Source organism: Echiichthys vipera (assembly GCF_963691815.1).
Source record: "Echiichthys vipera genome assembly, chromosome: 12".
Lineage (NCBI taxonomy): Eukaryota > Metazoa > Chordata > Actinopteri > Perciformes > Trachinidae > Echiichthys > Echiichthys vipera.
In genome coordinates, this window is record NC_139837.1 from 19,189,146 (window position 1) to 19,213,158 (window position 24,013).

Consider the following 24,013-nt stretch of genomic DNA (forward strand, 5'->3'; position numbering starts at 1 on the left):
GCTGTTAACAAATGGCATCAGGGTTTCCAATGTAATACTTCTGTATAAAAGTGTGCCTTAAATATATTTAATTAATTAATGTTACTGTATGTAATATTATTTGATCAATACATGTTCCAGGATTACTCTTCTAAGGAAAAATACAAAAGAATGGCGAACAAAAAAACTAAAATCCAAAAGGTTTCCTTATTGGATGCTCTATGTCTGCGCCTGTTGAGTCAAAAACAGATTGGTTTTGTTTCATCATTTCATTGCTCCGTAGCTCATCTTTGTCAAGCAGCTGTGGGTGGTCTCACAGCCAGAAAAATCAGCAGCCCTATGGACATTTCCCTTTTGATCCTTTTCATCCTGAAGTTTTGAATGGTCCAATATAGATTTCAAAAAATGCTTAGAGTGGGGTCCTATTCACAATATATGGATTGATAACTGTGCCACTGTCCACCCCAACACCTTAATGTGGTTTAACAGGATACATTAGCTTTTAATGGCACTTAATTGTACAAAAAGGAAATCCATAACCACATAAGGAGAAAAGTCAAGTATTTCCAAGCTCTTTATAAGAACAATTTAGAGCAGACAAGTGCTTTTCAAACCTTGGATTGGAATCAGTCCGACAGCCTGGCCGTGAGAAGGCGGGTCTACATTTGTAAGGCTGCAGTGCCACCATTTGGTCACAATGAGGCCTTCATTTCTTTGCCAGGCAGGCGCTGGTAATTTGCAATTCAAGGCTTGCATGAAAAATAATAAATTATGCGGGTTTATACTCTGGAAATCCCATTTTGATATAAATGATCTCATTCAAAAGGAATGTCACAGTTGGCACCGTAATTATCTAATTCGGCACTGAACTATCTTTGAGAAAGCAGTGTAGGGCTCTACAGAAGACTATAAAGTTGAGTTGTCTCAGCCTACATGGTATATCATTTCATAAATGAGCTGGACCGGAAAAGATTTCCAGGTGAAGGATTAGAGAGGGAAGAAACCATCCAGTCTCATTGTTATTGTTGATAGATTATCGTAGGTCCATGTCATCTTAGATAATAAGCAATAACCTGCACTCCAAGAACAGGGGAGGATTGCCAAGAAGGAATGGTGATTACAATCAATTAAGACTGGTGACAACGCACCAACAATAACCCTGTGTGTGTGTGTGTGTGTGTGCGTGTGTGTGTGTGTGTGTGTGTGTGTGTGTGTGTGTGTGTGTGTGTGTGTGTGTGTGTGTGTGTGTGTGTGTGTGTGTATGTGTGTGTGTGTGAGAGAGAGAGAGAGAGAGAGCTTGTGTTTTATTCACACATCCTTCCAAACTACCCTGTTTTGTGTAATCAACATCTGTTGTGACAGGCATCCTCCTCCTTTCTCAGAATGGCCCACTTCAGATAATGAGTGTCATACCAAACTGCAGGGCAAAGGCTGATTTTACTCCTCTTTTTACTCCTCCTCTTTGGCCTCCGCTCTCACTACCCTCTGTTTCCTCTCAGATCATTCAAGACGTCCATTGTGCAGAACCTGAAAAAGAGAGACAAACACGCTCACAACATTGTCAGTGTTTAATATGTGGGGGTGGTGGATGAAATAAAATACTGTCTCGTCTTGTCAGTCGTCATTGAGAGTACAAGACCCTTTACAGTCAACTCCTAAACGCTGACATTCTTCTCAATGCTTTTATTTTGAGTTATTGAAACAGCTAAACAATTAAAACTTACTATTTTTTTAGACTTTTCCTACATTTTCATTGATTACGAATTCATTTTCTCTTTTTTTCCTTTTGTTTTTACAATAACACTATATTTGCTGGCCCTTAATATGCATTTTTTTATTCATGAAAGTAAACAGGAACTCAATAATATGCATAGCTTGTATTGGTATGTTTGTTTGCCTCAAATCACCAATGGTTTAGGCGCCATCTCCTGGTAAATTTGTTCATCCAAGAATATCACGGTGAGTCTCACTTGAGGTTTTTGTGAGTACAATAAATACAAATAAATCCATTCTTTTATATTAGCAGACTGTATATAATACTAAGTCTGAAAAAAGAAAACACCCTATTGCATAGTGTGATATGTGATAGGGGGAACAATGGCACAGTTATGAATATATATATTCTTTATATTTATATTATCTTTATATTTATTTTATTCGTAGACTTTATCTAACACTAAGTCGGAAAAGATATCTCACAAAGCTGAACTCTACATAAACTCTGCCTTCAGTGAGATGTGTCTAAAATGTGAAAATAAAATAATTTTCCCAGCTTAGCTTCAAAATTAATTGCCTCCAAAATAAGACAGATAGGTTCAGACAAGCGAAAGTGTGAGATTGCACAGAATGTTGGGTTTCTGGAGTTGATTAACGGATGCATCCAATTTCTTCAAACCTAAGATTCATCTCAGAACGTAAACACTTTTTTTTCCATTTCCAAGATGGAATTTATTGTCTGCGTAACCATGCAGAACAAATTATTTTGAAAATCCATTAAAGTCATGAGCACACTGAACTCTGTTCAATTTAGCATAACCCTAAGTTTACTTTAACTGTAGTGGAGCTCTGCTATTTAAAAAAAATCCCTTGTATTCTTATATTAAATCATCAAAACCTCCAGTTTAAAGTGTCAAGTGGCAGCGGCTTGAATGAGCAGTGAAGCTGTTATACCCTTTTTCTCTTTGTAAGTGTCACCATAGCAGGGTGTGAATATCAAAAAATACAGGTCTCTTTCATCTGGAAGTTATGTTTCTTGGTTCATTCATAACTACATTGTAACAATTGGTGCATTTAGCTATGGATATTTTCAGGGAGACACAGTACTTTTAACAGAAGCTTTGACCTGACCAGGGTTCTGAGCTATAGTTAACTGCATTCAGAGACATTGATGAGCATTTATACAGCATGAGAAACAACATAAACAAGGGGATCATTTTACACTTGTGCATATTGTTCCACATAGAACACCTCATAGACATTTTCTACAGCTGGCACATTTGCCCTATTTACACTTTTCACTGTAGGAAAAGCACAGGTGTAATCAATAACATTACCAGTGACTGTTCCATGTAAAGCCATCATGTCTCAACATATAACAATCCCGGTGCCCTGGAACTGAAACACAGCCATTGTTAATGTTATTCATATCTCTGCAGTCAAAACTGTCTAGCCTACAATTAAAAGTGCACACATTAATTGATGACTCTAAAATTGCCTGTAGGTGTGAATGGTTGTCTGTCTCTGTTTGTCTCTATGTGCCCTGCAATAGACTGGCGTCCTGTCCAGGGTGTACCCCGCCTCACGCCCGTAGTCAGCTGGGATCTGCTCCAGCCCCCCGCGACCCCCACAGGGACAAGCTGTTGAAGATGAATGAATGAATGAACATCTTATTTGTAATGACAGCATATTAATGCCAAACATTGAAACCACCACTTTGGATACACTATGCCAAATGCGTCCATGCTGCACACAAACTGCATACATTGAAATATACAGAACACTGTTCTACTCTTGAATTGGATTTTAATTTAAATTCTTTTGAAGCCCTTGGAGTAGCTAAAAAAGTATAGAGTGTAATTGATTAGTCGATTAATGGATAAGTGAATTGGCAGAAAACTAATTTACTGATAGGCTACTTCTTTAATTAATCCATATGTCAATCTTTAAGCAAAAATGCCCCCAAAATCACCGGTTCCAGCAAATGAGAATACCTGCTTGTTATCTTAGTTTCGTATAAAGTCAAACTGGAAATGGGCGATTTAAAAACATTCCGGATATTTTATTTAGCCTGCAGATTAATCAGTACTGGAAATAATCTTTAGTTGAAGAGTTATTCCAAACATGCAAACCATCTTATCTAAAACATGGTGGTTATTTCTATTAAGAGAGTGACCTTTGCAATTGTTTATTTTGCTTTCCATGCATGTATACTATATTGTTGTTCTTGGTGAATTGTGTTGAACTATTATAAACACCAGAGGGCGCTTGGGAGCTGCAACAACAACAAGACCCCAACCTCTTTTATTCAGACCTCTATTGTATGGAAGAAAGTGGAACCTATAAATTCCTGTTTTAGACTGAGGAGGTGTACCAGTCTTCAACCTCAAGTTTACTGCAGACACTTTATTCAATCGTGACTTTCTTATTTGTTTTAAAGGGCAATAGCGTGGCACTCGAACCAGACAAAACACGCCTCTTCAAAAACTAAAAACAAACAAGTATACTGATTTGATTTTGATTTGATTTAAATGTATTTCAGACATGGAAAATAGGAAAGCAGAAAAGGTCATACAGAAAATAATAATATTACATTTTTTCTTTTTGACATTTCATGGAGTGGGAAGAAGTATATACGTATTTAGTCCCACCCCAATAAAGCAACACATGACACAAATAAATGCATGAATAAATAAATAAATATATAAATTAATAAAATAACAAATAGATTAATTAATGATTTACATTTATGTTCACCTACATTTATTTATTTGTGTATTTCTATGTAAGATGTCCCATGTATTCATGCATTTTTTTATGTATTCATTTATTGATGCATTTATTTATTTATTCACTCCTCCTCCTCCTGTATTTATTTATGCATTTGTTTATAGATTCATTGAGACTTTAGTCATGTTTAATCCTCCATATAGAAGTGAAAGGTGGAAGGGTTATAAACAAGTAGGCGTATTGATAATAATGTGACCACTCCTCTTGTCAGGCTGCGCTTCCGTGTTTACACACCCACAAAAAAAAGCAGGACACTAGCGGCCGTCGGTTGAATGTTTACCGAGCAGCAGGCACATAGAGTGGTGGTGAGGAAAGTGACAGTCACACTGGAGGTTCGGTGTATGGTGAAACACAGGTGATTTCAGCTTCCACGGTTGCATTTTTATAGCGGAATGTTCACTCGAAGGGGGCATGGAGACGTCAAGAAATCTACACAGAAAGTTCTGGACCCAAAGAAGGATGTACTGACCCGGCTCAAACACCTCCGGTCACTGTTAGGTGAGTGAAATGTCACCGGGCTATTTGATGCTGCAGAGCCCGAAAGCTTTAGCTAGTCGAGCTAGCATCAGCTAACGTAAAATAAGGCGTCAGGTTAGCCTGGCAGGCTGTCTATTGCAAGCTAGCTGACAGGTGACATTAATATAAATTCGCACTAAAAACCCTACTTTGCAATTTAAAGTGTTTGCCACTTACCGAACGTTTTCATTTTTTTTTTTCGTACTGATATCAGACATGTCCCTCTGTGATAAGGCATGGATGCTATAGCTAATGTGAGCTAGCTCCCCTTGTGGCTAACTCACTAGCCTGTCTGGCTAACAGATGCTAACTGATGCTGCCTTGTCAGGGCATCAGTCGTTGGGAAGTAGATGTCAAAACCACAACAACCCGTTGTTGTCATTTAATCCTGTGTCACACCGGCTGTTTAAAAACGAAGCAGTGGTGGAAGAAGTACTCAGTAATACCACACTGTAGAAAAACGCTCTTACAAGTAAAAATACTGCATCTGAAATTTTACTTAAGTAAAATTACAAAAGTAAAATGTATTTTAAGTACAAAAAGTAAAAGTACTTGTTATGCGGAATGGCCCATTTCACAATATTGTATTATCAGATTATACTTATTGAAAGATTAATATAAATATCACTTTAGAGTTGAAGCTGATAAAAGTGTGGCTTATTTGATTCACTTTATGTAGGGCTGTGTAGCTTAATTTATAACAATATATGTTTTTCATTTGTTGATCATTTTTTATATCAGTACTCTAAATCTCTAAAGTAACTACTAGTAGCTGAAGTTACAAAATAAATTCAGTGGAGTAAAAAGTACAATATTTCCTCAAAAATTTAGTGGCATAAAAGTCAAATTTTGCATAAAATAGAATTACTCAAATACAAGCATCTCAGAATTGAGGATATGTTCTTAATTTCCACCACTGAAATGTAGTAATTGCAATATCACAAACATAGTCAATGTATGTATACTTTAGGCTGCAGAACAGAGCTTTCTCTTGCTGGTTTGGCTATTATCAAGTTACTCTATCCTAGATGTATTGGATTTGAGAATTATGAAAAATGTAAACGTGAAGAGTGAACAGGTGAAGTCAGTTTTAGTCAGTCATTGGACAAGGAAGTGCGGTATTTATGACAACCATAAAACAGTTGTGTGGCTGTTGTTCCAAACCTGTCTTTCTTCATGATAGTTGAAATGGACTTGCATGTAGTAACATGACTTGTGTAGCACATCACAGTTTTGTATTACAATTAATGGGACAATATTTTGTGTGTACAGCTACCCTATGTGCCCTTGAACTGCCCCATGGGGACAAATACGGTTTCTGAATTGAATTGAATGATGTTATAAAAAGGTATAGCTAGTGGATTACTTTGCTCCTTATGAGTCTAAATAGCAAATCCACTTACCAAACATGTAAATCAAAGGCAGGTGGTGTACAAGTTAAATAGTAATATGTTGTAGGAACTCCATAATATAACTTGAGTTGTATTTTAGGTTTGCAGATGTACATTTTTGATTGCATCCCAACTGAGTAGACTCATTTGTTACTATAAAGATGACATCCATATTACTGGACACTTTAGCATATGTATATACTTCTGCTATTCTCATTGTATCACAGATACAATGGGGTCAGTGGGTACTCTGGCGTAAGTGTGGCAAGGAAGACAGGAGGGAATTGTGAGATATGGTTCCTCATAACTGCGATGGATTCAATGCACTGTATTGTATGATGTGCTTCCTCTCCATAATTTCAGTCAAAGTAGGTCACTTATGCTCAAGTATGCTCTGTACCTCAATTCAATTCAATTCAATTTTATTTACAGTGCCTAATCATAGCAAAAGTTATCTCAGGACACTTTACAGAGTAGGTATAGACCACACTCTATGACTTATTTATGATTTACATAGACCCTGTAGAGTTTGTCTCTGGTATGGATGGACGATTCGATAATGCATTTCAATATGTAGCCTGGTCTAATGATCTCTTAATGTGTACTTACACTATGATTCACGATTAGAGAAATTAATATTTTAATAATTGTTACAGCTTAATCTCCAGTGATATGTTTTGACATGAAAATATCCCCCAAAATATGTGATGCCATATCCTAAAGCTTTTAAGATGTCATGCTGTGACTGATTTTGATAACATTTAGCTTCATTTCATAAAGACATGAAAACTGTGTACCACATTATTATTGCCCAGTTTTACTCGATGGACAGTTAAGCACTTCTAGGACAGCTTGGCAGTGGAAAGGAAGAATCACTCTTGGAAAAAGATACCTTTTTAGATTATTAGGATTTGCATGCATCACTCTTAGTGTGCTGCTTTATTGATTTTTTATTTTGCTCACTGGCACCACTGTGACAACTAGATCAGCGTAATAGTTTTCCGTTAGCTTGAACAAAACTGTTCAAAGTGAACATAGTTAGATATTTCTGCTATCATAGCACACCTTCAATGTCAAGACTAGTACAACCAATGTGGAGGTCAATAACGAGCTCTGCGTGTCCTCTGTGTTTTTCTATCCCTCGTGCAGTTAAAGATAAGGCTTGATGTCCCCCAACCTCCCTGATTTAACCGTGCTTTCCGCTAAGGAAGGACTTCCTCCTGGTGCTGCTGCTTCCTGAGTGGACAGGAAGCACTGATGAGAGATGGGGCACTGTGGAGGACAGGACAGGGACTTGAGGGAACATATCTGGCCTCATTTAATTGCTGACAATGTATTATAGTATAGATTATATTTAACAAGAGTAGTATTAAAAATCAAGGCTGACTTACTAAATTCTAATAAATTACTGTAATTGTGAAATGTCAACAGCTGTAGTTTATTTCAGTAATGCATAACAAGACTGTCATTGCCGGTGATGGCAGAGAACTAGCTTTTAATGTCAGCCTAAATATCTAGAGGATTTGTAGGAAATCTAAAGTTAAGTGTTTCATCAATATTTATACAAAACTTAAGTCATTCGCAGCTTGATGACGTAGACTCCTTCAAGTTGTCCGCCATACTAAATGTTGTAAATCGTGTCATTTTCTGTGTGGCTATGTTGTACCATGATGAGAGATCTGTTAAACCAGCTTGTTGAAGTTGTAGTGGTAGTGGAGTTGAAAGGACACTGTTGTATGGGCTATTTTCAGAGTGGCCCTGTATTGGTTTTCTGCTCACTGAGCAGATCTGTGGGATAGAGTGTGAAAGCTGCTGCATGTTAATTTGCTGGTCATGCCTGGCTGGATTTGGCTGTTGTTGGTAATTACAGGAGCCCAGCAAACCACCTGATCATGCACTGCTTCTCTCAGTGGAGGCACAAATGGCTATTTCCCTCTCAGAGTCATTCTTAAGCCCTGTCCCAACTCATTTTGCATTCAATGTTGCATAAAACTGCCCCAATTCCTCTTAAAATAAGCCTGAGGTGGATGATGAAAATGCCAGCAATACTGTAGAAAATCTCTCACTAATTTGATTGTACACAGGAGTGTTTGTCTGGGGGAATAACCATTGATTCCTGAAGGAGCTTTTTCACTTGCTCTCTCCACAGGGAGGTCAGAATACCAGGTTAGCTGTAGATGGGTCAGTGCTGCTGGAGCTAGTAGTGTTGTTCAGTATCCTTTGATATCATGAGGGCTTGAGTATGCACCCTCTGGTTAAAGGACAAGTAACAACATCACCTAATACACTGTATACATGTTGTTATATCCTAAGGACGTATTGTTTGTTTTCTTTTGTTCTCTCTACAACTGCTGTAAACAAGCTCAGCTTGAACCTGTTGGTAAACTGCATTGTAACAAGGTGTGCAAATGTTGTTAGTGATAACAGTCAGGTGTGTTTTGTGAGTGCAAGTCTGTGAGGTTGTAGCCAAAGGTAATGCTTTTTTTAAGAAAGCTCTGCACTCCTCTTTAGAAGAAATGAAATAAAGTGTCATTACACCTCACTTTTCTCCATGTGTATGCTCCAAGTGTTGCTGAGGTCAGGGTCAACTGAAAGCGCTGCTAGTATAAGATGAACTCACAAGGTGAAGCACCAGAGGAAACAATGAGCACAACACTGGAGGGGCTCTCAACAAGGTCCTCTGTGTGGCTGAAGTTAAGGCAGAGATCACTCGACTTCTGATTCTCGCTTTTTGTAAAACACTTAGGTTAGACTTGTGAATATCTTCAGCCTCTTATCATCTTTTATCCCACACTATGTAGGAATGATGTTGACACTTAGGGGTTTGTTTTTGTATTGTAACCAGCAGATTAAGCAATCACAAATGGGTTTAATTCATTGTTTTTCTCAAGGCTTTTTATGGTATTTCCTTACAGGCTATCACACACTGAAGTTGTCGTGTTGTGTTTCACAGAGAAAATACAGGGCCTATAAATCATAGTGAATTATTGAAGCTTTTTTACACGTATAAGCAAGTATAGACTTTTAAGTCAAAATGAACATAAATCTGTACAAATTGATTCCAATCACACCATTAACCAAAATATAATTATAAGATGCCCATACAGCATTTGAAGCAGTATGTGACTTCAGGCAAGATTGTCTGCTGTTGAGGTTAGGCAACACTAGACAGCCATTAACATATGTTTGTCTGGTGTGGCCTATTACGATAACAGTTGCTGTCATTACGGTCCTGGCATTTAACATCTTAGCTCTTGCCCTCAGCATGAGCTCTGCAAAGCTGCTTAAGAAGAAGTGTTGAAAGAAGAAATGAGGAATGAGCCACAGAGGCCGCTGTTCTAGACATTTAAATTATGGAGTAATGTAAGGATTCATAGCAAATATAGGTTTGCCTGCATTTTAAAATTAAAGCCAGGCTACCATTTTCTTGTTTTGTTTTTGATGGCCTAAAATAAGTTGGAAACCATGACATTAGAGACAGTACTGCTAAATAGAGAGCCAAGGTTCTGTCCTCCGTCCTACTCAGACTTACAGGAGATGTTGGGAAGTAAAATATGAGCATGTGAGGTGGTGGTGCAGGTGCATGCAGAGACTATTGTGAAACAACTGCAGTTGAGAGAGCTGAGATGTACCCACTAGGGGTAATTGGTAACACAGATTTTTCAATCAATCCCCATTTGGACATTTTTGATTCCCGCTGAAAATCCCATTGTTGATGTGGAGCCTCCTTTTTGGTGAGCTGGTTAGGCAAGGTGTTAACATTAAAAGGGGAACATTTACTCTTTCATTAATAAATTAAATTCCCTCCTCTACCTTCTTATTCCTACGATTAAGGTACCGTTAGTGCGGCTTCTTCTAAACTGCTGCAGGTGTCAAGATAAACATTTGGCACTATAAATAAGTCCTATGCAGCAATCCCCGGGTCATTAGAATTGCAAACTATGCCATGATAAAACCAGAGCAGTAAGATATTACACATTATATGTATTAGTGTTGCTGGCCCACCACACTTCATAGTGTCGGGTGGGATCTTACTGGCGTTGCATGGAAGCTGCAGTGCCACAATACTGCCTGTTTATGAAATCAGTATCAGGTCTTGTTAATCGACACGTTACATAGGGCTGTCATTAGGGTTTTTTGCTATGGATTGTTTTGGTATTGTTTGTAAAGCACCAGAGGGCCAGCTGAATCATTTACTGTCAGTCTTGATAAAGAGCAGACCTGGTAATGTTCTGGAGCTTGCATGACATGAATACTTGAATCTATTTCAATGTTCTTCCTCATGTACTGTATATACAGAAAGTAATTATTAACTTGTTTTTCGACTTTTACTATTATTTCTAGAGGGGATTCAGTTCTCACTGGTTATAGATTAATTTTTATTAGGCTTCAGGTTTTTATACATGAACTTTAAAAGCATTTTGTCAACCTCTATGATGTTTTCTCCAAACTGTACAGAAAGCCTTTGATAGGTTTCTGTTTTCAGTCTGTGGCAGTACTGTTAAGTGTTTCAGAGATTCACTTTTCTGATATGATATAAATCACATGTTGTTAAATGAAAGGCGTTCTTCTTTTAGCTGCTAGAGAAGTAGAGCTAGGGAAACACCAGTACTCTGTGTTCTGCAGTGGATATCTGTGTGATTTTACAAGGCAGGCACATGAAAAACCAGTTTGTCTAGTTACACTGTTTACCTGTCCTGCTTTTATAAAAGCCAAACCAAGCCCAGTACCTGCCGTTTACTGTGACACCACTTGTTGTCACGGTTTGATCTTAAAGCCTTTCTGAATGTCCAAGCTCATGCTAATCTGCTATGGATATCAGGTTAAAGTCAAAGGAAAATAAACACTCAGCACTGGCTTACAGCATAAGCAGATTGTATACAATTCCAATACCTTCTTCCCGACCTCAGCAGGGAGAAAAGGCCATTACAAAGGTGGTTGGGATATTTTAATCTTTTAATTCAACTAGTGTAACTTTTTTCATTTTAGAATTAAACATTAGAATCATGCCCTCGCATTGTGGTGAATTGTTGCATTTTATACCTATGCTGAAAAGAAAAACATCTGGTGACATGGAAGAAATTATTATACCGTGCATACTGTGAATTAAAAACAGATGGTCTAGTGTCCGTCTTTAAAAAAAAATTCTGCCCTCCATTTGATGAAAGGCAATGTCCAGAAGGACTCATTTTATGGGGAAACAAATGTATCCCCTGTGTGTTGATAAAGATAAGGGTTTAGTGCCACCTGAAGAGGAAGAGTGAAAGTTGCCAGTTTAACAGCTCTTCAGTGCTTAGCTGCCACGATAAGCCACTCTAATGTGTGATCTCAGACTGGGATAAGGTCAGGCTTTGCCAGTTCTACCATGACTTTTTCACACCGTACTCTGTTTGGAGCCAAAGTCCCCAATCTGTTACACAGCTAGACAGACTGCAAGTGGAGAGGTGTTCATGCAGTGTTTGGCACAGTGGAATCATAATGAAATCATATGCACCATAAGTGTTGTGATTGCAGGAATGACCCTTTTGACAATAATTGCATTAAAAAAATATTTTGTTTTAATGCAGCTGTAGTTTGTGCTTAACCCTATGATGGTGCTCTGTTGTAGCATTTATCATGAGCTTTCAATTACTTCTTCAGAGCCATTACATGCCTGTTTACATTTTAAATAAGGTTTAGTTATTACAGACTGACATACCTTTATATGAGTTGTAGTCTGCTGTGCCTCTGTCAACTCAGAGAGTGCTACATGCTTTGCTCCATTGCTTTAGCGTGACAGTATATTAATAATTCTTTGTTGATTCATTGCTCAGAGAGGATGATATATTGCATGACCAAGCCTGTTATCCATATTTTCTCCTGACTAGCTATCAGAGATGGTCACAACTCACTCAAGTCCAAGTCAAGTCTTTGAGGGAAGTCCGAATCAAGTCTCAAGTCTAAACAAGCAAGTTCTAATCAAGTCCCTTGTGGTTTTAATAAAAAATAAAATAGAGTTGGAGTGCAACCATGTTGTATAATTATACAAGGTCCCAACTAATGACAGTTGAAAATCGACTGTAAATAAACAGTTTGCTGCTCTCTTTACCTGGAACTAATTACAGAAAATCCAGGTCGTGCTCTCTCTGGATTTTAAGACATTTGATAATAACTTGGCGGCCGACACATCTGTCTGATTATGCTCAATTTGATGTATTTATGCTGTTTTCACTTGTTATTTGATAATTATTTTCTTGTATTAAAGTCATGTATTTTATATTGGCCGCTCATTATGTTTGTCAAAAACGTTGTCAGTCGTGCTGCTGCCTGTCTCAGGGCACTCTGAAAAAAAGAGATGTTTAATGTTGGTGAGCTTTTCCTGTGAAATAAATAAAAAAAATCCTCAAGCCTCTCAAATGCAGTGTAATGGTTAAAGCTAATAACGCAGTAACATTAACTTTATGAGGTCAACAATAAACCTGTAACGTAAACTTGCCTTTAGCTGACATTAACAATTAAGGTGTATGTCTCCCGGTTTAACGGTGTACAGCAGATGGTGGCAGCACCGATAAGAAAACACTTTTCAAAAATATGTAATTTAATGAACGCCAATCTAAAGAATAACCTCTCACAAAACTAACATTGATAGTTTATGCAGATGAGCTTAACACAGGCGTTGCATTCAGCAATTCTTTTGTTTTGAGTAATGAGTGAGGGTGAAGTTAGTTTTCAGTTGGATATTCGGATAGGCTCGGACTGAGTGAATATCTGTTGAATATCCAATTTAAAACTAATTTCGCCCCAGCAGCAGCAGGTGACGTGCCCTCCGTGTCATCTGTGAGGTGTGGTTGCTCTCACATCTCTATGGGAGTGAATGATTTCCTGCTCCTGATGTTAATGTTCCAAAAAGTACATAAATAAAAATATTGCGCACAAGTCTCAAATCTCAAGTCCGAGTCGAGTTTCAAGTCTTTGGGGGGCAAGTCCAAGTTAAGTCTGAAGTCACATTTGTGTACGGCTTACATGCGAGTCCCCATCGCTGCTAGCTATAGCATCGCAAAAGTAGCGAGTCCACTACAAGCTTATATTGCTGTTAGTGAGAGTCCACAATTGCACTATGCTGCAAACTAAAAGTGTTATAACCTACAGCAACCCATGGAAGAGTAATCTCTTGTTAACACTGATAGAGAAAGTAAGTGAATTGGCTCTAATCAACTTCCTGATAAGGAACATCATTTTGGCGCAGCAAGTACTGAATGATGATTGACAGCACAGCCTGGAGCCCATTCAACAATATTAGAAGCAGCAGTATGTTATCAAGGCTTTAAATGAGTCTCATACAGCCTGCTACCTATTGTAACTCTGTAAATTGCGTCATGTGACAGACTTGCCCTCCTTAGCTGTGTCAGCAGATTTATGATTATATTCCTTACTATAGTCAAATATTAACCAGCCAGGTCGGTAGGCACTGTCTGCAACTGATCTGTTTTTCTTTATGTTGTCATCTTTGTGGCCGATGAAAACATGTAGACAGAAAGCCCAAAAAATATTTTTTTGCGTTTAAATGTTCATAACATGCATTTAAGTATTGTATTTGATTGGTTTAAAAAAAATGTGGAAAATGTATTTAGTGTTAAAAAATGTAAAGCGGCTTTGATAACTTTCTTTCATTTCAATAAAGGGTGTGATCCGTGCTGTGCTTTAGGATACTTGTTCCCCCTTCCTCTTACCCGCGGCCCAGGCCCACTTGCACTCACATTACTTGAAATGATCTGGGCCTTGGCTCGATTGATTCTTGATTGTACTTCATCAACCCTTAGAGGTTTTGTTTTGTCCAACTGTCTTTGAATATTTTTATCTGACCAAATTGCAGTAAACACAGTATCAGATCATTGCACACCCCTTAGGCGACATTTTTTCTAAATGTCTGTCATGGGGAACAGTTGCATATAAACACCACCGTCAATGCGCATGCTCGTACTTCACATGTGCAGTCGTGCTTTACTAAGCCAACCTCCCTCAACTGGGCGGCAGCCAGGAAGTGTGCCGTGCCTAGACACGGAACAGTTGTACTCACACTGGTCAAACGAACTAGACTTTAGCCATAAATCGTGCATGGGCACGCTACGAATGGATAGTGTGAGTAGACCCTAAAAGTCCTTACTGCAGCGACCCAGGTTTAACTCCGACCTGCAGCCCTTTGCTACGTGTCGCCCTCTCTCTTCCATTTGCTGTCAACCATCAGCTGTTCTATCTCAGCAGAGGCATGGAAAACAAACTATAATTGATGAAAAATAGGCTTTTGAAACCTGTTGAAGCACTATGTCTGTCAGTTTGCCTTTTGAGGTCTCCTTTATGCATATTCCCAGCTGACTGCCAAAAAAAAATACCAAAAGAAGTTATCTTTCTAATCTTTGAAATGATCAAACTCGTGCAGTCTCTTTAAATTGTTCTTTGTTTGTAGACAACCACTTAGGGAGGGAAGCGTCATCCACGGTGCATCCATCAGCTTCCACATTAGTTACCACCCCATATCTCTTCTACTATGTGTTAGCACCCTCCAGGCCTCCCTCTGCAGGAGCTCTTAAAGAGTCCTCTGTGTCTGATCTGAGTGCACTGCCAAAGAAACATATCAGTCTTTTCCTTCTCCTTTCTGGCAAGAATATAGTGCACCTGCAGTGTTAGCTAGCCCAGAGCTAATGCAAATGAGTGTATGTCTGATCAAAGGACTGAAAGACTGCTATGAGTATGACATGGCATATTAATGATTCTGCCTCAGGTGGTCTAAATGGCATACATTGTAAGTTGCCCAGAAGGTTAACCTTTGAACATTAAATGTGAGTACTTATTATGGCATGTGTTGTGTGCTGATTAAGTTTGAACAGTGAGCTGCGGGCAAAGTAGCCCGTTTGGTTTTGATTGTGTAAATATACCATAAGCTTCAGCCAGCTAGATGACCTTCACCCGTTTGGTTAACAAACCCTATGTGTACACTAGTGTGTGCAGTCTCTTTAGTGATCTCTGGGCAAACCCAGTTTAAAATAATTAGAATAGCAAGCAATAGAAAGAGGCCATAATCATTCACTTAAAGCTTAAACAGATGCTGCTCTGCCCACCAGATTGATGGTGTCCTTTTTTTCATGGTTGAATTATGTGAAATTGCATGAAAAGCCTGCCATAAGGTTATATAATACTGTGTGGGACCCACCAGTTCAACCCACCTTTTCCCCTTGGCCCCAGAAGTCACAGTGAAACACACTGAGAACCTTAGATGACTTCTGAAATGTCAGAATTCTGTTGATTCAGCTAAAGGTTGGAAAATAATGGCATAATCTTTGACATTTGGATGGGATATTTTTATGCAGAGTTTTTTTTTATGGAAATAACTGGGTTTATAATATCTGCTTCCATTGAACATGTTGAGAAGATGCTTTTGTTTTTCTGCTCTTCAAAATATTACATTTTGTCTTTCAGCCCTGGCTGCACATTGTTATTTTCCAGCTGGTGGGGTTGGAACATCTGCCCTTCCCTGACAGTTTACAGGAAGCATTTCACAATGGAGAACAGTGTCATCTAAACCGAACCTGCCACGGCTGCTCTGTTTGGCATGTGTTTATTAATTTCACTAGAGAAGATTGCAGGTCTCTGTATCATTAAGTTTTCACTGCCAGCAGTATCTAGACCATTGTTGTTAACAATAAGGCTGGCTTAATGATCGCCTTGCAGAATAGTCAGTTTATGGTAATCTAGGCAGCTGATGGGCAATAGCTGAGTATTTAGCTTCAGTTCATAGGAAGTGAAATTACTAGAATAGCATTTTGGGCAACAATTGACCCTTTGTTCTGTTAGTGAGCTTGTTTTTTAGTACCCTCCTATCTATTCTCTTATCCCTTTTATTTATTCTTCAACAATCTTCCTTCGACAAGAAGTACTTCTAAGTTTAAATCACATCACTGAGTGTTGGCATTAACTTTGCTTCCTCAAACAGAGGGGTTCTGAAAACAAGGGAGCCAAGCAATCCGCTCATTCAGCTGCAGTCAAGACACATGGTTTCCTCCCATCATAACACCCCTTTGAGATCACAGCTGCTGTTCATCCAGCGCTCTTTTCCTCTCTTTGACACGAGAGTCTTGCAGTGGTAGGGGTGTCAATTGAAGGACACAGTTATCTTGTTGAGCTCAGGGGATATAGTGTCATCCCCGGCATTCCCTGGGCCCAAAAAAACAGGTTTCTGTCTCTTTCTGTCCGCATGCTGTTACCTGAGAAGTCAGGGAAGCCCATTGAGCGAAGGGCAGTTTATAGTGCTGACAACCATTGTACAACTTCATCCTTTCAGCCCAATAGTTCCTTTACAAAAAGTAAGACTTAAACCAGAGAGCAGGGGAAAAAAAGGAATTGTATTCAGCCTGTAAGTAATTACTGGCATAGCATGTCATTACAAACAGTTCATGCAGAATTATTTAATTCTCACTGGCTTTAATTTATGAACTTTGCAATAACTGTCATTGCTTTCACATAACCTTGTACTTGTACACCTTCCTCAGGTGAATCGTAGGTAATATCCAAAGGGACCAACTTATTCCGCCTAGTGCAAGTGTAATTATCGTGGGCCCCTATCACACATGCGCTGCAAACGCAAAATTACTTAGACATTACCCGGCGGAGCTGTATGTGAGAACGAAAATGTCCGAATCAGTTGGATCAGACATTAAACAGAGTTTACCAGCTCCTTAGTATGAAATCTGTGTAGTCTCCAAGTAAATGGCTCATTGTGCAGAGAATTAACATCTGGGGTAAAAGTCTAACTGGAGTAACAACAAATTCAGGAACTGATGTAGGAAAGGGCTTTGCCAAAATTGTAAGACACATTTAAGGAATGACAAGAAACCCAGTTGTTTATGACCAAATTGATTAATGATCCAGCACCACCATGAATGAATGAATATATGAGCGTGGTGCAATCTTGGTCATATCCTGCCTCCTTGATGCTCTATCCAGGCATCTCCCCTCGCCTAAACCAAACTCAGTTTTTCCAGTTAGTGAAAACGCGTCTGACATGGATCATCTCCTGTTGTGTGCTAAATGTGTAAAAGGGCAACTTTGGACGATGTCCTAACCTGATTTGTCAGATGTGGTCTGGAGTTCTTATGAGAAAATGTCAATATTATTTGGTTGGACTCACCTGAAAAGTGATAGATGAGGATTTATTTTTTTCATTTGAATTGCTTTTTGGTTAATAATTCCAAGATGTTGTTTAATAGATATAATCTGTCTTAACAAACAGATGGCTTTGCTCATTCATGAGGAAATGCTCACCTTTAACCCTATGACGTACATAGCCTGGATAGAAACCTGTTAGTACAGATACACCTTGAATTTTAGAGTTTGACTGTCTTTGTTTAAATTTTACTACTAGGAGACTGGTCAGTGTCTTGTCAGCCTTTTCCAAGATGGTTAGTGTCCTCCTGAGATTCATGCTCGTTGTCAGCAGGCATGTAATCTTTTTCATATTTTTTTTAATTTTCTCCCCTTAAGGCCTCTCCCTCCGTTCGTCATGCTCGAGTGGCTGGTTAGGGGTATTTGAGCAGAGGGGAGCAGTGAGTCTGAAGGCGGCAAAGCACAAGATGATGGCCCTGTGACATGCAGCATGACATATGAAATTGACCCAACCCCATCAACTCCTCATACACGCAATATTCAAATCAGAGCTGCATAATTATTAAACAGACTGTCTCTCTGTTCTTTCTCTAACTCTATCATGCACGAAGGTGCATGGCTGACATGGATCAGAACTGTTTGATCCAAAAAAATTCTTTCTTTTGATTGTTTAATTAAAAATGTTCAAATCTTTATTGATATTAGAGGTGACATTACATCAAGTCATGGTCTAATTATAGAACACTGACTGAAGTTACTTTTTGTCTGTTGTCTGAGGGTTTTTTCTGAATGTGGGAGTATTAAGCAAGTCAGCTGTAATTTGTCTTAAACTTGTTTTAACAGCAGCCTATTCACTGATGTGCATGATAAACACGCTCAGGCAACATGTCTCAACAACAACAAACATACAGTGACCTTTGCACCCTCCAAATTTAGTTTCACTGAGGATATTCCCGTCCTCTCCCCACTGATTTCCAGAGCTTGCCAACCAACCAGAGTCACAGGCATGACTTAAAAGCATTTATAAGTTTGCAACAGCTGTGAATTAATGTGTAGGAAAATAAAAACAGACAGTAGATTTTCTAAAAACAAACAAAAACTATTTGTTCTCGTAAAATGGCATTTGGGCCATCTTCTTAGCCACATTAAGCAATAAAGTATTATTATTTTTTGTTTTTGTGGGTATAAGATCTAGTCTATTCTCTACAGTCAACTGCACATCTCCAGTTGATGGGCCACGGAATTTTCAGTCTGTACCGTTGTTTTGTACAGCAGAGAAGAAGAGAAGCAATCCAGCTACCTACTGACCAGCCAGCTAGGTTAGCTTGTGCTGTTAGCTCAGAGATGAGATAAGATATAAGTTCAAAGATGGGTGTGGTTTGAGCAAGGGCAGGTGGGTAGAAAGTAGGGAGCATTTCCCCACCACTGTACGCCCATGGCTTGATCTGGCATCACGGCTGGTCTCTCTGTAGTTATCGTTGCTTTAATCTCAGGGCAAAGATAAGCCATCTGAGTCTTTGTCACATGCTACATCATTTCAGCACTCCCCAGGAGCTGAACTACTTTTGGGAGTCTTCCAATTTGCCATGTGGTAGAGGGAGAGTTGCAACAGAAGGTGAACCTTAATTGCTGTTTTTGTGCCAGGACTCCGCACTGGCCTATATTTTTCATTATTCAGACCAGGCCTATCTCATTACCACAGTTGTGGTAAGTATGACAAACGATAGAGGTTCATTACATGGAGAATTTGGGATTTTGTCAGTGCCAGTCGGTTTCTGACTGTGCCACCTATTTCCCTCATTAACTTTTGCAGCTTGAGTTTGTGTGGTCATCAACGTACCTCAGCCTAGCCTTGATCCAGACCACCCCCTCCCCATCTTTATAAGGCCATACGACCACATGGAACAATTCCCAGAACCATCCAAACTGAAATGGAAAAACTAGTGAAAAGTGCATATTCACTAGAAGTGAAGAACATTCTACTCATCAGGTAATCACCATATTGTGGAGCACCATAGGCCTGCAGCAAAGGGTGATGGATCTCAATACGAAAGTTGAACATAAGTTCATAAGTGCATTGATGCTAGTTCCTCTTCAAAATGTTAGACTTTTTACTTGAAGTCTTAAAAGATGCTACTATTTTGCCAAAAAGCCTGTCATCATTCCAATAATAACAGGTGAAGTTATGCACGATAAGGAAGTGAAGCAATTTGCCTTGATATAAAACTGATGTGGTCTGCTAAATGGGAAACAAGTGGAAAGTTATCTGATGTTAAACAGTGTTCCTCTTGAATTAAAGAGACAGCAAGTCATGTAACAGCTTGGAATGAAATAAATGCACTTACAGGTTTGCTCAGGAGCATTCAGATGTTTAGAGTGTTAAAGGGCTTACAACGCTGTGATGGCCAAACCTATGCAATATTATGTCTCATAAGTGGGTACACCTATTTTTATTTGATACCATTTGTTTTACAGATTTGGCGCTAAATTCCTCAAGTTTATGACCACTCAAGAATTGAAAAAAAAGGTTATAAAGGTTAAAAATGCTGCATTAAGACATAGAAAAACGACCATAAAAAATCCATGCTGTGATTTGTATCACAAACCCTTGACATGGACACAAAATAATTGTATTTTTCGGTGATTAAATGGAGACCACTTGCTCAGAAAAAAGCCCTTGTTGTTGATATACCTAGGAAAGCCATCCATCCTCCAGTCTCCAGTTTGTGGTTGTAAAGTTTCATGAGGCTGTGGCTATCCTAGAAGTCACAACAGCTCATTTATACAGTGAGGTCAAGTTTCAAAAATGGTCTCACTACAATAAAATGGCTACTATGGGGATTCAGATCATCACACATGAATACCATTGGGCTCATTGGAGACTTGGGCTCAAGTCTCATCTTTCCAATCATACTCAATTTATGCAATTTATTATGGACCCCGCTATGCAGAAATATTATGCTTTCAGACCCCCCCCCCCCCAAAAAAAAAACCAAATACAAGCTATACCACAATATTATGATTAATATAGTTTTAGACACACAGTTGTTTTTCCATTTCAAGATATTTCCATATCAAGTTATCTATACTGAATCCAGATTTCAAGGTGCAAATGTATTATGCTTTGTATTCATGTAGGCAACTCTTTTTTCCATTTAAGTTGTTATTGACAATGTTTTCCTTTTTTCACAGATATCATTGACAAAAGTGAACTGAAGTCGTTCTTCGAAAGCAACTGTTCTCAGATTTATTTTATCTTCTATGAAAATTTCATTACACTGGAAAGCAACTTAAAGCAAAAAGGTGAGTGCAAGGTTTCGCTCTCACTCACTAGTTGACCACCAACCTAGAGGTCGGTTCAATAATTAACGCTCTCGCTACCATCTATGGCATGTGTTACGACAAGGGCTAATTTCCCCCTGCCCCACAGAGCGATGAGCATAGAGCCCATAGAGTAGCGATTTTATGGTTATTTCCAGAATAATTCTGTGTAGTATGCTGAATCCTACACTATTGGGGGTAGATGGGTAATTCCCACTGGGAGTATGCTCTCATGGTAACACTAGTTCCTTTGAATAAGTGTTCACTATATGGTCTGTATTATTGTTAAATTATTGATGAGGTTAATGCAGTCTAGCCCCCGGTTATGTGTTTAAAAACCCAAGTACTTTTCTTGTGTTTCAGGGAACAAATCTCAGAGGGAGGAGCTGGACTCCATCCTCTTTATTTTTGAAGTAAGTCATATGTCTTTTTTTCTCCGTTACTTTCTTCGTCTCTCTGATTTCCACTGATTGCTGGCAGTAGCATCCACCTGTTTACTGCTGAACTCTTGGGCGGGACCATAGTTCCCAAGGTGCCATGCTACATGCAACTGTGGCTTCTTCCTGAATTTGCCTGAAATAGCCTGGAAATCAAAAAAAATCTTTGCTCAATCATTTTCTAGCCTTCAGTGGGCTGTGGGGGAGCTTTCGCTTCATTTCTTGTTTTTAAAACCTAGGTGTGTATGCAAATATGAGGAGGTATGTCTTGTGTCTGTGTGTGCAACGCATTGTTGGCTCTATGGCCCCTCCCTCTGTTTTTCTGAACACTCTTACACATGCAGGTTAAAGTCCCCTACCTCGTTTTCCCACCTGACTGCAAAGGCATATCCAGTTTCCAATACAAACAGCCAGAGCTCCGGTTACATTTGCTCAGGGCAGGGCTGTAAGGATGGCAGGATAAAAAAATGAGCAGTCTGTTTATCCCTCTTTGTACTGTATGTCTTGTCCTAGTTTTACTGATCACCTGGGAGCACTGGATGGGAGTTGTCCTTGCACGATATGTAACATCATATAAGCCATGCATAGTTTAATTTCTAAGAAAGCACAGAAGAGGATCTTTAACTTTGTATTAAGGCCCACTGAGTAGATAGACCGGACACTGCTGTTATCTGTCTTTAGCTATGGATTCCTAATTTGCTCTTCGGGCTAGTACATCTATTACAACTTGGAGTCTGCTTTCATGTCATCATATTACATCTGTCTGGGTGGTGCATTATGTACGTTGTGCATTTTAGTGCATCTGCTGATACCAGACTTAATTGTTCGTCTTTGTAATTCATGACCTTCTTACCTTGCTGTTTGGAAAATGTTTTAATAATAGATCAAAATGAAAAGAAAAATCTTTAAGATAGTTGCTCTCCATCTGATTAAACTCACCTGACGTACCTGCAGTTTTCTCCACTCCTAAACAAGTGTCCACACATATCCCGGTCATCTAACCTGTAAATAAACCCCAGATTCATGCCTCCTACATATTTATGGAGTCATCTTTTAGAAAAAAGAAAACTAATATTGAAAGCAGCTTAACCCTCATTTGTCCCCCTTTAGCCTGTGACGGCGTGTGCTTTTACCCGTGCACTGAGAAGATAAGCTTGCTTTGAGTGGTGTGTACAGGACAGATACAGGGTTGCTTTGATCCTGAGCTCTGCTACACTCTGCAGACTTTCTTTTTACGCCACATTAGATTAGGCATGTTGGATCATATGTGGTTATGAATATGATATCAATGGATACGTTTGTGCTTGCAAACATGCACTACTAATATGTTTTATTTAGTCCCAGAGGTTATGTTACATAACACAGGGAGATGACAAATGCTGTAAAAGATGAACTAAAACAATATTTGGAGGCAAGTGGATTGTGCATCCTAATCATTCTCTTTTATGCAACAGTCATGTATTCTAGCCTATGTTGAATTTCAATTTGTGGCATTATTTTAAAATTATAAACCCACGTTCTCAGGATTGTTCCTTTTGTAAATATGTATCATTTAGTCACAGAGGTCAACCAATCAAAACATAAGCCCTCGCACTATTTGTCCGGTGTGTAGAGTAGGTCATGAATGGATAATGGCTGACACAAAAGCCATTTCGCGGCTGTGTGCTTTGCAGTACACATTGGTGCTGTATGGCAGGTTAATATGAGCAACACAGTTCAACGTCAGTGTCCCTTTTTATTTTCCCTGGAAAGCCACATTTTTGTCCTCATCGCTCCAGGCACATATGGAAATATTGTCCCCCATCCTGCACTCTCACCTGAGTGCCTTCTTGCACTCAAATCTGTGCTGACCTATAGTGTACATGTCTCCAGTGTGTGTGTTTGTTTTGAGCTGGCTATGTGGGGATTACTTTGCTGTCATGATGAGGTATGTGACCCCTTTTTCGTGAGTTGCTGTGGGGGAGTCTGATCCCCCGTGCTGAGGCTGTTTGAGTAATCGACATCTATGGGGGGGCGGGGGGAGGGCAGGTCCCTCCCCCTTAAACTCCCTACCCCCATCCGCCACCAGCAGCCATCGCCATTACCTTCCAGGATTCCTTTGTGTCTGCTGCCACAAAGGCATCCACCATGGCAGCTTGTGATGCTGCATCGGAACTGACAGAGATGCGAGACCTGATCTCTGTGAAAATGCAACAACATTGCTGAAGAACATGCTTGATAGTAAAGTCACTTCTAATCATTAACATTGCATTTAGTTTTAATGTGGATGTACTGAAGGCATAGGCTTTTCAACACACAAAACCAGAGTTGACAAGCAAAATCATTCAGTTTTGACTTATTATTATTATCACAGAAAATGGTCCATGTTCTTTTTTTTGAAATAAGAAGTTTGGTCTCATTGACACAATGTGAAAAATACAGTATTGCCTAGGTATTATTGACTGTGACACACCTAAATTATTACTGGTGCTGCTAATTGTTTTAAGAAGTTGCATAACAAGTTCAGTGGATAGCTGTGTGTAATCAGGGTGTGACAATACATGGAGTGGCTTGTTAGTCAGAACCCTGCCAATAGCTACCTCCATGAAGACAAAGGAACATTTAACCGAATTCAGCGTCCAGGCCAGTGAAAAGAATATGAAAAACCTTTCAAGGTGCTGCATGTCCATCAGACTGTGATAAGGTCAGTCAAGGAAACTGAGTATCAGTGATGGATGGGCAGCAATG

The 24,013-nt window shown here is 39.1% G+C and overlaps 1 protein-coding gene across 2 annotated transcripts in view; it reads left to right on the plus strand.

The window, feature by feature from the left end:
- The first annotated feature begins 4,740 nt into the window (after positions 1 to 4,740).
- Positions 4,741 to 24,013, plus strand: part of ralgapa2 (Ral GTPase activating protein catalytic subunit alpha 2) — a 91,885-nt gene continuing 72,612 nt past the window's right edge. For both annotated transcript variants that reach the window (XM_083924834.1, XM_083924833.1), the window contains exons 1-3: positions 4,741 to 4,983; positions 20,721 to 20,831; positions 21,213 to 21,262. In XM_083924834.1, the coding sequence (XP_083780960.1) occupies positions 4,878 to 4,983; positions 20,721 to 20,831; positions 21,213 to 21,262 (267 nt within the window). In that variant the 5' untranslated portion in view covers positions 4,741 to 4,877. The remainder of the gene's footprint in view (positions 4,984 to 20,720; positions 20,832 to 21,212; positions 21,263 to 24,013) is intronic.